The sequence below is a fragment of the Pleurodeles waltl genome, chromosome 1_1, assembly GCF_031143425.1.
Source record: "Pleurodeles waltl isolate 20211129_DDA chromosome 1_1, aPleWal1.hap1.20221129, whole genome shotgun sequence".
Classification (NCBI taxonomy): Eukaryota; Metazoa; Chordata; class Amphibia; order Caudata; family Salamandridae; genus Pleurodeles; species Pleurodeles waltl.
Genome location: NC_090436.1, coordinates 205,761,340 through 205,777,048, shown reverse-complemented (window position 1 = coordinate 205,777,048; position 15,709 = coordinate 205,761,340). Strand labels below are relative to the sequence as shown.

Genomic DNA, 15,709 nt, shown 5'->3' with positions numbered 1-15,709 from the left:
GGTAAGTAAAAAGTGCTTTTAAATGTATGTTGTCTGAATGCTTGCAGGTGAGTGTGTTTATGTGACAGAGAGTGTATGTAAGTATGAATTTGTGTGTATGTATGTGCGTGAGTGAGTGGAGGTGAAAGGGTGTGTGATGTCACTTCTGCTACCCCTAGCATTTCGGTGAATTGATGATCATAGAGAAGGGCTAGCAAAATTGTGGAGAAAGAGAAAATATCAAAAGCAAATATTAAATGTGCTATGAATGCTGTTGATACTGCCTCATTGCAAATAAACACAAGGATCCTTTTCATACAACATCCTTGACCTTGGGTGTCAGAGTTTAGACTCCCTCAATTGTGTTCCATTCATTGGGGAACATCTATTTGGTCCGCTTACTTGAAAAAAAAAATGTAAAAGAGACTAATACGACCAAGGCTACGGGGTTCTGCAAAACCTGGCTAAGCAAGTATTTTGGCATTCACAGGCTATGGCAGCCGCACTTTCTCGTAGGCTGCATTACCAACTCCATAACAGTTCTATCAAGAAAGGCAACTGCAAAAACAAGGATAGTACCAAATAGGTATATGTTGTGACAAAAGAAGAGGCAGAGTTGCTCAAGGCAAAGGCACCACTGCTGTCAAACAATGACCAACTGTTCATTCCACCTGACTATCCTACAACTGTCAGACTGTGGATTTACTTACTTTGGTGGCAAAGTATAACTTCAGATCAGTACAGCTTTGCATCATCGCCTAAGGTTATTGCCGTAAATTTCATTCAACACCATTCAACCCGTTACACGATCATACAGGATGACATTAAAACATTGCTTGCTGCTGCTTCAGGAAATCCAAGTGCTGCTACAAAAAAGGAGCAATAGAAACAGTAGCAGACAAGTGGCATGTTGTGGTGTAGAAGTAATCTTGCTGTGTTTTCTCACTTAATAGAAAGATGGACTCTACATCCAATTCTAGACCTCAGCATCTTAAGCTCATACATTATATTTAACTACATCAGTGTGGCCATCCACCAGGACATCTGTCTACCTATACATGACACAAGGGGAGAGGTGGAGGCATTCCACCTCACACCCTCCACAAGAATCAAGGTAAACTCATCAAAAGTGTGATGGTCTACGGTAAGCAGAGTCTTAATTAGACCCTACTTGAGAAGACCAACTTGGAACCGCAAGGATGCATCCAAATACCAGAGTGCCCATGAGATTGGATGAGGAGCCTCATCCACTAGCTCTGGCATGTTTCATCATAGATGATCTCATGCCCCTCAGGTGAGATGGTACTATAAGGGTGGACTCAAATTTATGCAAACAGGAGTTCTTAAGAAAAATAACTGGACTGGACTGATTCAAGATAGACTAAAAATACCTGAAGGTAAACCAAGGGTAATACCTTTAACAGTGGGTACCTTAGGTACAGTTAAAACCTACAAAGAGGATGGCATACAGGTACCATGATATAACATCCATGTTACGCTAACATGTTTCTGCCCACATACATGCAGGTACCAGTCAGGGGCATTCATTGGGCCCAGAAGGGGTCCCCTACCTCTCCTTCCTACACTCAGTAAGTGTGAAATAAAAAATGTCAAATTATAAATTATTCCTTGACAACCCAGGTAGAAATGGTTCCCTAACTCTATAGAAATAGGTGCCAGATGTATCAAAGTTCCATTCTGCATTACCTAAATAGCGAATTTAGGGTACTTCAAAAGGGAATGCAGCAAAGTAGCGATTACCTAATAGAAATTACTTAAAATTCCAATCGCTATTAGGGAATGAGACTTAATTTGTTCCTATGGGCCTGAAGGCCCACAGGTGCGAATGGTTTTGCATTTGTTAATTTGCAAATTCCTTTTAGGAATTCACAAATAAGGAAATGCTGCTGAATGCCTAAGGCCCCCTTTGATGCACCCCCACTCCCCAAAACAATTGTGCCCATGTTAAGCGCACACATGCCTGGCACTTTAAATAATTCATTTTTAACGACTTTTTAAAAATGCACATGGTTACTACCAACTTGGAGTTGGTGGTAATTGCATATCCTAAGTGCCCAGTTCGCATTTAGGAAATGCTTGATACAGATGCATAGGAAATCGCAAATAGGAATTTCCTATCTCTACTCTGGTTCCACAGGAATCAGCTCTCACCTCTTCAAAAAACTGCAGACCATCCAGAACTCGGAGACCAGACTAATTCCTCAGATGCACCCATATCACCCTTCACCTAAAGAAACTCCACTGGCTCCCTGTCCACAAAAGATGACAATTTAAGATTCTGACTCATGCCTACAAGGCCCTACATAATCACGGACTAACATACATCAACCACTGCTTAAACTTCCACCAGCCTTCCAGACTTCTCCCTCGCTCACACCCCCTGCATCTCTTGAAGCAACAGTGGAGGACTCTCCTCATGCCTGGCCTCAAAATCCTGGAACAACCTCCCCCTCCATCTCTGGACTTCACTTTCTCCTCAGGAGTTCAGAAGGGGGCAGAAGACCTGGCTTTTCAAATGATGAGCCCAGAGCAGCACGGAGCTCAGTTCCTGGATACCCTTGTGGGTGATTAGTGTGCTCTACAAATCCTAATTGATTGATGATTGAACTTTTGTGGAGTTTACAAAATGTTTTAAAGCAATCATTTATCTACATAGCAACTCCGTATGGTTTCTTTTGTTTTCCAAAAGTGACATTGTTGCTCCATGAACATATTATCAAATCTGACTCCAAGTACTAAGCATATCCCCAATGCATTTTGGTCCTTTGTCAGGAGGCATATACTGTAAACAAATAAGCACAAAACATCCACCAATCTGTCATAAACATCACCTAAGCAGAAGCAACTGGCTCAGTCAATTGGATCCACAGACTGGAGATGGCAATGTGTGATCACACACTAAGTGAAAACTGATGCAGTGTGATGTGTTAGTCAGTCCTACAGTTAAATGCTTTCTAACCAACTCAATGCGTGGAATTACACGTATGGAGTAATACAATATGTCAGAGGTACTGAATACCAGCCTTGTCACCCAGAAATGCTGAGTGCAGTTAACAATTCTGTATTTTAAAACCATTCACCAAACAATCCTTGTCCACCCAGGATCTTGCAATTGGTCCCAGATAAAACGGAGGAGGCCTTGGAGAAGGTATTCTCCCAGCTCCTGGTGTCAGGTGTATCCACAGGAGTGGAAAGAGGCGGCAGTCATCCCTCTGAAACATAAATGCTGAATGGGGACCTTGAAGATCTTAAAAATTTGCATCCAATCTCACTGCTGGATGCTCCAGCCAAGATCTTGGAGAAGCACATGCTTCAAGAAATCTCCCAGTATCTTTTGGATCCCGATCTCTTAGACTCCTCACAGAATGGTTACAGGAAGAACCACAGCACCGAATCAGCGCTTAAAGCAAATACTGATTCCCTTTGCATGCAAGTTGACCAGGAAGAGGCAGCTATTCTGGTACTGTTAGATCTGTTCACAACCTTTCCCACCATGCCTCCATCTTTGTTGGTGCAAAGCCTGTGGTAAGCAGGGCTGAGGGATTTGGCTCTGAATTTACTGGAGTCCTTCCTGAGGGATAGAACTCTTATAGTTAGCCATAGGGGTTCCAGAGCCAAACCTTTCCAGGTCCCTTGTGGCATTCCTCAGGGGTCTTTCCTCAGTCTTACCTTCTTCAACTTGTATGTGGTTCCCCAGCAAAGCTGGTGCACTCCCTTGGATTCCAGGCGTCACTTATGCAGTTGACACCCAGAACGTTGTGTCCAACTATGATGATTGGAGAGAGGTGGCTTATAGATTCAGGATGTGCATGACAGAAATCAGTAGGTGGATGAAAGAGAATTGGCTTAAGGTGAATGAGGAGAAAACAGAGATTTTGGTCATTGGGATGGACAAAGCAATCTGGTCTGGATACTTGTGGCACTCTACCTGTTAAGACGTCAAAAATCGGGGGGGTGATGTTTGATGACATGCTGACTTTTGACACCCAGGTTAATGAGACAGTTCATAAAGATCCTAAAGAAAATCCTGCCCTTTCTCCTTAAAGAGCTCAGGGTGGCAGTCATCGTTGCATTAATCCCATCTCATTCAGTTTACTGTAATGCCCTTTACCTTCATGCCAATCAGTATTTACCGAACAAGTTCCAACTATCCAGAATGCTGCTGCATGTCTGGTTTTGGCATTGCCAAAATGTTGTTCTTTTAGGGAGAAACTGAGATCCCTTCACTGGTTGCTGGTGCAGAAACGGGTGTCTTTTAAAACCCAGTGTTTGACTTATAGGGCTGTCCACCTTCTGGGTTCGATTCATCTGAGAGCGACCTTTAATTGGGTTGTCCCGAGCAGGTCCTTGCCGTCGGTAGTACGTAGAAAGGTGGTGATACCGAGGAGTAGGAAAGTTAGGTGGGGGGATCTGGCCTTTTCTGTGGCAGCTGGCAGGCTTTGGAATTCCCTCCCGGAAAACATTAGAAGCATAAATTCACACCTGATGTATCGTAGACAGGTGAAAACCTGGTTATTCTTAAATTAAGACATGAGAATCATGGGCTTTTCCTGCCTAGGGTCAGCACTCTTTAGAGTCTTACCAAGCCTAGTTAGTTGATGCCTGTTGGTTTTATGTGCTATACAAATGTTTCAGATTCGAAATTCAAAGCAAAGTGCCTGAAGAGTATGTTACACACATACCACTTTAGTTATTATAAACCTTACAAACAATGTACCTACCGTCCCACAGAAATCCTACTGCTTTGCATACCCACTCTTGCACTCATCATTTGGAGAAAATTACAAACTAAGAAGGAGCCTTGTATATTGGTGTGTTGTTGGTTTCTTCAGGGGTGAGGCATCATGGGTCCCCTCAAGGCAAAAACCCCTTCTTCAAAGAAAAACAAGCCCAACACTAAATGGCTACAGTGTTCAAAGCAAGTGAATCTGCAGGACTAAATGCTGCAATACATTGTTACAAGTGAGTAACATTTTTCTAATTCAGTTCATCTTGCTTTAGACATGGAAAAACACTTGAGGCCCCATTCACAAAGAATTTGCTGTGACTTATTCTGGTTGTACTCCTGTGTTACTACTAAATTCAAGAATAAAAAATATTGGAAACAGGTCTTATCAGTACACAAATATATATTGTTCAGTAGTGTACTCTGAGATAGAAGTTAAAGACTCAAATTAGTCCATACTTGAAAAAAAACTGTGTATATGGTTATTAATGATGATGTAAAAATAAAAAATACATTCTCACAAATACCATGTATTATGGAGCAAAAATGTGCTGTAAACAATGTAAATGCTATGACTATGTTGTTCACGAGTACACGTTGAATATTCAAAACATGGGTAGGGTTAGAAATTGGGCCTCTAGTTGACAGAGTTATGCACCCTGTCCAAGTAGGGACCACAATTCTAATCACTGTAGGTCAGATAGACACCCTAAATTAGCCTATGCTCACCCTCTGGTAACTTAGCACAAAGCAGTCAGGCTTAACTTGAAAGGCAGGCACAGGGCTGAAGGGGGAATTTCGGGAATGGGCAAGACTCACAGATGACCAAGTTGAGCAGTACTAGGAAAGTTGCAGGCAGTCTTTGATGACCCTGAGACTGCAGAGAACAGGGTGCAACCCAACAAGCCCTTGGAGATTCTTGTGTTCAAGGATGTACAGAACAGGTCCTGTTCTTTTCACTCCGGGCAAGAAGCAGCTGGCCAACACAGCAAAGGAAGTAGCAAAGTGGCAGTCCCTCCTACAGCACACAGCAAGCAGTAGGTCAAAAAAACAATGGAGTTTCTTAAGGCAGTACCTCCTGGCAGCACAGCAGTCGTTCTTCGTGTCAGAGTGTCCTTGGTTCCAATAGAGTTCTGACTTGGTAGGGTTTAGGGTACAGTGCTTATACCCAAATGTGCTTTTGAAGTGGGGGAGACTTCAAAGAGGCCTTTGAAGATCACAAGATCCTTGTCCTTCCTTCCCTGGCTCCAGACACTACGTGTGGTTATATAGCCCTTTGTGTGGGCAGAGGCAGAGCCCTATTCCAGCGTCAGTGAGGCAGTGCTAAGCTCTGCCCACCTCATCCAGTCAGTTATCGTCCCATCAGCCTGGTGATGGGCCATGAGGATGCACCTGTCACATCCAAGCTCCCCTGTGTGTGTGACTTTCTAGAGGTAATACACAAAGCCAAGCTGTCATCTACTCCAAACGTGTATTCAGAGACAAGCAATAACACAGAATGATTAAAGTAAGAAAATGCCAACTTTCTAAAATTGCCATTTTCAGATTTACAATTTAAAATCCAACTTCACCATAGATTGTGATTTTACATTGTGAGTCAATTGACACCAAACTCCATATTTCTATCTTTTCCCAGTTAAGAGTTACACTTAAAGGATGCTTCAGTGTAACCCCTTTGTTATCCCATGGGAGAGATAGGCCTTGCAGTAGTGAAAAACAAATTTAGCAGTTTTTCACTAACAGGATATGTTAAACTTAAAGTACATCTTTTTAAATACATTGCACCCTGCCTTTCGGACTAACTAGAGACTGCCTTAGGGGTGACCTATATGAAATAAAAAGGAAGTTTTGCTTTTGACAAGTATGTGTACTTGCCACTTCGAAATGGCAGTTTAAAAGTGCACACAGAGGCTCTGCAGTAGTAGGCCTGAGACATGTCTGAAAGGATACTGTAGTGGGTCACACAATATGTGCTTTAGGCCCACTAGTAGCATTTAATTTACAGACTCTAAGCAGCTATAGTGCACTTTACCAGGGACTTAGAAGTAAATTAAATATGCCAATTGCAGATAAGCCAATATTACCAATCTTAGAGTACTGACTACCTGCACTTTAGCACCTGTCCAGAATCCTAAATCCAACAAAAACAAATTCAACAAAAAGTGGAGGGAAAAGGCAAAACGTCTGGGGATGACCCTGCAGAAAGGGCCAGGTTGAACAGGTGGTATAGCAATGCACCATACAGATTAAATGGATTACTTTCTCAAACAACTCACTAAAATGACTGTGTAGCACCGAAGCTGAATTAATAGTTTCTGGTTAGGACGTTTCTGGCATAGGTGAATCAGCATCTTGGTGCATATTGTAATTGCTGAAGTTATATGAATAAAGAAGTAACAGAAAAACTCACCCGCACTAGTCACTCCACATGGGAACATTTTGAGAAACAAATGGTGACTGCAGCACAATAAAAAATGAAACGTTATGCAAGTCTCACACTCGCTTGCCATAGACGGCAGGGCTAAACAAGTCCTGCAACCTCATACAGCAATATAGCTTGCTTGTTTACACAAACTTTCAGGATACAAAAGCATACTGATTACACAGATGTTACATGGTCAGACCCTACATTGAGACACTGAGTGACATTACAGTAAGTTGTTTCATTATATCTGACAAAATCACAAGTAATACAACAACAGCCAGAGGGGTAGGTTCCCTTTGGTATAAGCCAAATAAAATCACCAGTTATGCATGAAAATCAAATATGAGCTTCCAAACCCAGGAACACTGTGGGGATCAGCCCTAACACCAAATAGTTCAGACTCTTGTGCAGTGTGCCTGATGAGAAGGACAAGTGAGTCAGACTCACTCACTTATTCATACCTGCAGCTAAACACGTTTACAACTAAAGCACATGACTATCTATATAGATTAATCTATGAAGGTGGGTTGTTGTTCCCAATTTTATTAATGGATATTCAGAGTACACCTTCGGTCACTCCCACATGTATGCTCAACTGTGTCTATACTTGCATGCAGCCACAAAAGACGCGCACATCAACAATACAGGTGAATTGAGACGCATGTAAAGATGTTTTCAATCACACACAAGCTTGTTCCCTGCTGTGCTAATTTGTATGCAGCCAAAACAAGCAGATGCCCGCATCTGTGGTGTTGATGTGTGTGTATTTTACACTTGCAGCTAGCCTAAAATATGTGTGCACACACATATGTGTTGTATACTTTCATGCGGCCACACTAAATGCACACAAGTACACAATCATAAACACACAGAGGCAGGCTGTGTTCAGTTGTGTGCAGCAGGTACAGCCTGTGCACACATGTATGCACAGTTATCATTAAACATACACATATTATTTAGAAGTTTGTTTTAACATTCACAACAATGAAACTCTGAAATACGTCTCTCTTCACTTTGTGCAATTCAAATCCAAGAATTACACTATGCAGATAACAGCATGAACTGGCAGCTGCAAACATGAATCAAGTTTTCATAGTTGCCTTGTTCACAGTAGTTCTGTAAGTGAACATGTGCAGTGTGTAGCACAAGAGAGTTGTCCCACTTGCACAACACTAACCAGCAGACAATTGCACCATGCATTGTTAAAACTGAAAGATTTCTCAGGTTGTATTCAGGCAAACCCATCTTAGTGATCACACCTTTACTCTTGGTCCCTTAGCTCCATTGAGACAACTGAAAGTTAACAGAGGTTGACCCATTCATAGTGGAATGTTTTAGTGTTTTCTTGATTAAAGATTACACAGAGGTCCAATGTCTTCCTGAAGACCAAAGGTAAAGAGAAAGTGTTCCAGTTGTAATCAGGGTCTCTTCTTGCCTCTCAATTAAAAACGTTGCAAGCAATGGATCCTATAGTGTTTCAGATACCGTTATTAGCTCCTATATCCAGACTTGTCGTTCAGCAAATTATATTAGAACTTTGGAATATTGAGCGCTCCATTGAAGATAATGATTTGGTACAGGGCCAGCAATGGCTGGTATAACCCCCCGTTAATCCAATATTCCAATGTTTGTCCATGCGCTTCTCCTTGTTCCATTTACAACATCTAACGTCAGTGGGCAGAATGTTCTAATAGCGTTACAGCCCTTCTGCCTTGCAGTATTTGGTATGTTAATAGCCCTTTCCCTCATTATAAGCCAGAGACACAGGCCTTTACCAAATGGTATCACCTTCAGCAATGTGCTATAATGCTATAAAATGTTATCAAAGCCATCCACTTTCAGGCCAACACTGCAGATAATTATAACATTTTAACTGTTGATTCATTCAACATTGCAAATCAGACATTTGTGGGCTTTTATTACACATGAAAGCAAAACACGTTAGAAGTGCATATGACAACTGCTCCTTCTTCGAGGTTGTTGATAAATAGGGATTAAAGCCCGTACACATATTCACACATTCCAGAGAATCAATGCCAAATTTGTATTCTTTTGACTGAAAGAATAGATTATTGATGCAGCACGGCCACGTGATACATAGGCTTATGCACATGGTCTGGGTGTAGGTTAACTGTGTTAATTAGGTATTTCTTCTCTCAAATTTCAAAATTGAAAACAATGTTGCCCCAAAATACCAAAAAAAGGATAATGTGTACGATAAAAGATGCTAGTGAGAAAGAAAAAAGAAGAAAATAGAGAAATCAATCTTATTTATTACACAAAGATTATGTACACAAGAGCTGGTCAATTGACCAATTTACAACAAACAGGAAATGTATCACATTCCATATGGGTACAGTGTACTGATCACTATTATCCCTTGGTGGTCCCTAAACCAATCCAGACTCAAAATAGTTGTCAACGTTTCGACCCGGCGAAAAACAGGGCCAACTCTTGCCTTAACTGAGGGTCTTCATCGGGACACAAAACACATTAGGAGAAACCTACCAAAAAAGGAAACGGGCCTTAATCCACTATTCCTTAAAATATCTTGTATGCTGTATGGTAACAGCACTTGGTTTCTACTCACCTAAAATATTACATCACGTGGTCAGATAACTCACATCGAACAGGTGTATCAATCACTCCATTCAAAAGAGTCCATATCCCCATACCTGGGAAAACAAAAACCAGATCGAAATATCCACACTTTGTTCAACCCAATAATCGAAAGGGTGAGGAAAAACTTTGTCAGATCACTCACCTTCGTATTATTCGTGAATTGTTTTTTTGATTTGCTTGGCGATCACATTTCAGTTAAAGTCTGTAATCATATTTGACCTCAGGTCAACACATCCCTCCATTAACCTCTGATGTGTTACTTGTAACTTTATAGAATATGTTTTCTGTGCTGGAAACCTTGGAGCCATAGCAAAGTGGATCTTTCTTGCATAATTCCTGAAACCTTTAAAATTTTAATGAAATGTGATGCTAAGGTGATGCTTGATATTGTCTCTATTTCTGAACAGTTGAGCTTCGTCCTCCATTGAACGTGACTCTGTCTATAATTGATGATCCTCCACATCTTCTGGTGAAATGGTCACCACCATCAAAAGCCGATGTCAAATCTGGTTGGGTAACGGTTGAATACGAGGTGCGATTCAAATCTAAGAAAGCACAAGAATGGGAGGTAAGCAAGTTTCAAGAAATTGCAAGTGTCAATTATTTTCCTGTTTTGAGTATTATGTTATGATGTAGTACTTTTAATTTTGTCCTAAACATTTTATTAGGAGAGTTCGAATACAGGTAAGTGTACATAAAAAAGAAAAGAGCATGTGATAGCATAACAAATCACGGCATGTACGCATGTAAGAAAAAGGTAAAATTATATGAGAGACATACTCAGGAATCAGTAACAATTGGTAATAGACAAATAATCAAGTGAGTTCTACTGAGATTAAAGACATAGAGAATCATGAAAAAGAGAAGAGAAAACCTTACTGTGAGGAATTATATGGGTGAGTGAGTCGTAGTGGGATAAGAAGTAAACATTAAAGATGATCAAGAATTAGTGTCATAAGGTTGGATTGAAGGTTTACCATTAGTTCCATTCAGATGTCTCTAGATATGAGATGTGTGTTGTACATGCTATAGTGAGAATGACTCCAAAGGCAATGAAGGGGAGGTCGGAGAAAGAGTCATGTGATAGATAACAAGATGTTGTTCTTTTAGACACAGTGATCGAGGATTGTAGGTAAATGTGAAAAATCAATAGGTTTTCTAGTATGAGAGTTGATTGTGGATGTGAAGTTCTAATTTATTCCATATACGCTGTGAGATTATAGGGTAGGCTCTAGTGAGGGATTGGGTGATGTGTGCTTCTCAAGTAGGCGACACAGGCCCACCAAGTATGGAATAAAATGTTATTAGATTTCCATTCAATCAAGACTACTTTGAGGGCCATGGTGAGCAGAAAATTGAGTAAAGTAGGGTCTGAAGTAGAGAGATCAAGAGGATGATTTGCAACATGTAGCCTTAGAGTTATACACAGCTAATTCAGTAGGATGATGGTTTTTGAAGATTTTGTAACTGGTGCAGATGTCCCACCAATAGGAAGATAGGCGTGTACAGCATCATAGGCCCAACGGGCTTCAGAATCTTTGAGTTTTAATTTGAACAGTTTAGTGGGGGACCAACATAGAGAGTGAGCAGCGAAAAATCTATTTTGTGTTAATGAAGGAATTTGTTTGTTCTGGATCAAGTTAAAGCCTATTTTTGACCATGTCTCTTCATTGGGGAATGATAGGTCTTTAGAGGAGAAAAAGGAAGACCATTTGTGAGATAATGGGGGGCAGCACGGAGCCATAGCAGAAAAAGTAGCTTGTGGAACTTGGAGGCCGTGTGACCCCCCATTAGAATCACTTGCAGTTTCTAAATTTGTGATGAATTACGTAAAGGCCCTAATTTGAAGATTTTAGCCTTGATTTGAAGGGATTCATAAAAGTCAGTCTTAGAAAAATTGTGCTTATTTTTCAATTGAGTAAATGAGAGTGGTTTGGATTCTACTTAAAGGTTTGATACAGTTAGGATTCCTTTAGAGGCTCATGTCGAAGTGAAGGTTGCTGAGTTAGGGGTTTGTAGTTTTTATTATGCCATAAGGATGTGGAAAGGGATTTATGAATATGGTTGACAGGATTGAATCTAATTGTCAGCGAGGCCGAACTAGTGTCTTTAAATATTTTCATGGACTGATTGTAAGGATGGTGTGACATTTTTGGGGTCGATAATAGTGAGCAGGCGTGGCAAGGCGAGGATTTGATCTCCATCCAGATGCGCATTTTTGTGGGTTTATTTCGAACTTGTGTGCACCATGGGCCGCTAGATACACAGTTTGGTAAGTGTGCCAGTTCGAGAAGCTACAGCCTCCTGACTTAGTTGGTGTTCTCAATTTCTTTAGGCTAATTCTGGGTTTTTTATCCTCCCAAAGTAAGCATGAAACAAGTTAATCAGTTTTGAGGAAAAAGTCATAGGAAATGTGCATGAGGAGTATGCTTGATAAAAAGTTGACCATAGGGGACACCATCATTTTGATAGTTTCAGGTCTGCCCCACCATGACCTATGTTTGGGTGACCATGCCGTTAACAGGTCTTTCAGTTTATTAAAGTTTTATTTTTGTTGATGGTAATAGGAGATATGTCGTTACAGAACCATATTCCAAGGTATTTAATCGAGGATTTCCATTTTAGTTTGGAGGAGCCATCAATGGAAGAGTTGCATTTAGAGGAAGAATTTAAGTTTTTTCTCTTTTCGAGGAGTAGCCAGAGAAGTAGGAGAATCATTCAATAATGTTTGAAATGTTTAAAATCTCTTTAATGGCATGAGCTGGGGGAAGTTGTAAATATCAGAATATCATCTGCATATGCTGCTGTTTTATATATGAGATATCTTTGAATGTGATGCCAGGGATATCATTTGAATTATTTATCATGACCAAGAGAGGGTCAATAGCGGAGAGGAATAATAATGGCGATAGAGGGCAGCCTTGATGAGTTCCTTGTAAGTGGAAGTGCTGGGATAAAGTACCATTAATCCTAATTCTAGCCGAGGGATTCAAGTTAAGGGCCATGGTCTTCATAAGGAATTGCTCTCCTAGGTTGTGTCTTAGAAAAACAGCTTCAAGATGTTAGCGTATATCTACACTTCCATATTTATGAGGGATATGAGTCTGATTTTTTTTGGATCAGAGTGATCTTTACTATATTTGGGTATGACCCTGATGGTGGCTTCAGAGGTCGAGAGATAAGATAAGACTGAATTTAGTGTATCTATAATGGTATGGGAAAAGTTTCTATAAAACTCAATGGGTATACCATCCGGGCACGGTGCTTAACCAGATTAAATATTCATAATGGCAATGGCAATCTCTTCTGTAGTAATCTGTTCAGAAATAGATTTTTAGTCACTATTAGACAATTGTTTAATTGGTAAGGTACGTAAAAATTCTGGAAAGGCGTCTCGAGGGGTGTTGACAGAGGGAGTATATAGGTTCAAGTAAAAACATTGAAATGTCTTAATTATTGCTTCAGTCGATATTTGTGCCTTAACCTACTCATCCTTAATCGATTGGAAAAGAGTAGAGTTGCATTTGAATTTCAGGTAAGCTGCTAGGGATTATCTGGCTTCATTTAAAAAAACAATAATTTCTTACCCTTTTGTGCATAGATCCATAAATGTGCACACTTACTGATTATGGAGTTGAATTTGTATTTAAGGCATTTGAGGGTGTTCATAATAGCAGGAACATTGAATCTCCTGAAGGCTGTTTCCATGGATTTAGTTTTAGCTGTTAGTTGGCCTAAGTTTGATTTTATTGTTTTATTTTTCTGGGCCATTCGGCTTATGACATGTCCTCTAGAGTCCCAAAGTATTATTGGACAGAGTCTTCATTTATATGGATGAATTGGAACAATTCTTTATGAAGTTCCTCAACCGTACTTGAGTCTTTCGGGGGAGTAGGTAGGATTTGGAGGCTAATGGAAATAGCTGCATGATCCAAAATTGTGATGGTTTCTATGGAGGATGAACAGGTGTGTTGGAGAAGAGATTGGTCTACTAAAATGTAGTCTCTTCTGGAAGAGGAGTTGCTCTATTTGAGTAAGGGGTTCTGTATTTAAAGGCAGATTGTCTGTTTAGTAGGGAGTCCATTGGGGGCTGAAATTGCCGCCAAGCATAATCCAGGCATTGGAAGGAAAGAGAGCAATTTTAGCAGCTAAATTGTTCTACAATTCGGGGCCGTTGATTGTGGGCATATATGTTCACCGCATAAAATTCACAGTTGTTATTCAGTAAGCGGGGTTTTGACCATCTGCCATTATCGTCTGGTTCTGCTGAAAAAATGGACAGACCAGAATTTTTAGAATTCCTTGTAGTCACTACATTTTTCTTGATAATTGCAGCAGAACAGCCAATGTCTGATATTCACCACGTGCATAGGGAGAGGGCCTCTTTTTAAAAAAAGTAGTTTTTTGTAGGAAAAGTAAGACTTCTTTTAAGGGAGTGGTATTAATCGAAAAATGTCCTCGATTTGACAGGATGGTTAAGTCCTTTAGCATTGAGGGAGTCCACTTTAGGCGTAGTAACATTTTGGTCAGCCATACATGAGTAATATGGACCTGGTGAGGATAGTATTATGGGTGGCTATTTGAAGCGATATAGCCAGTGAGAGTAATTAGAAGTGATATGACTCGGGGTTGGGGGGAGCAACATCTCAGGAATAGGGTTTGAGTCAGGGAAGGGGATCATGGAGAGAAAAATGCTCTCCATCTTAAAAATAAGTCTCAAAAAGTGGGCAGCTGATGTCGCTGACAGGAGGCAATTAATACAACAATAAAGAATCACATTAAAAAACACATCTCATCTGGATAATTTTGCATTTCTTGATAATTGCTTTTATTTTTTGGTTATATCTCAAACAGACAAGATGAACTGAATGATGGGATGCTATGAACAATATATATCACATGAAAACCACGCAAGTTTCTAACTCGGAAATGTTTAACAGTGTAGATTTCTATAGAGTAATTTAAGAATATGCATATGGGCAAATATGTCCCATACAGGTTCTGAACTTTTGTGATTTAATCATTAAACATTACATGTAATTAGGATGCAAGACCGGGAGAGATAGTTGGCATTATTCTTTTTTTAATCTGTTGTCTGTTTTTATTAGGAATCTTGAAGCAGGGGAACAATTCTAGTGCTTAGACAACACTGCCAAAGTACAAAGTACATTGCACCCATCCCGGCTGCTCTCCAGTCATGCTGGGAAGGGCTAGCTTGGCTCCCTGTCCCTCCGTACATTGCATATAGCCTTCAAGTCTCAGATACTAAACAGAAACAAACTACTAACTAAGAACTTTCCAAATAACACATGTACACTCATTCAGTTCAGTAAAGTCAGATCTGTGGATTCACATTAGGAAACACTCCCTATGTGTAACGGCCATTTTTATACTACTTATATTCAGTTGGTAGTGCAGCAGCAGCCCATCTCACAATGGCCATGGCTCTCTGGGCAGTGGAGTCATCCAGTCCTATCAGAGCAGCCCTACGTAGGCAATCAGTTACTCTCTTCCCCATCCACCTCTACGAAGGCCGGTAGTGCTTCTAGTCATAGCTCTACTATTGGTTTTCATCCCACCCCTCTCAACTACTCCACTCTTAGGGCACCTCCTTTCGCGAATGCCCAGCTGTCTACCATTCTTCATCACATGCAATGCAGTGGCTCTTCAGTCGACTGGCAGTGCACTGCTATGTTCCTGCGGGCAGTAAGTGCTAGATCTAAGAATCTATTTCTCACTTTCTTTTTGTTCCTCAGCAAGCATATTTCCATGATCAGCAGGTCTCTCCTAGTTAGCGTGCATTCCATGTCCTGAATCATCTTAACCCAAAATTAACCCACTACAGGACAGCCCCACACCATGTGTATAAAATCATTTTCACACAGAAAACAGCAGGGTCATTGCTTGGTGTCATTTGCATCATAACATTAAACCTG

General features: G+C 40.6%; 1 protein-coding gene across 4 annotated transcripts in view; it reads left to right on the top strand.

Moving 5' to 3' along the window:
- PRLR (prolactin receptor) overlaps positions 1–15,709 on the top strand; it is a 450,951-nt gene that overhangs the window by 417,270 nt on the left and 17,972 nt on the right. For all 4 annotated transcript variants that reach the window (XM_069220785.1, XM_069220793.1, XM_069220799.1 and 1 more), the window contains one exon: positions 10,181–10,341. In XM_069220785.1, coding sequence (XP_069076886.1) covers positions 10,181–10,341 — 161 coding nt within the window. The remainder of the gene's footprint in view (positions 1–10,180; positions 10,342–15,709) is intronic.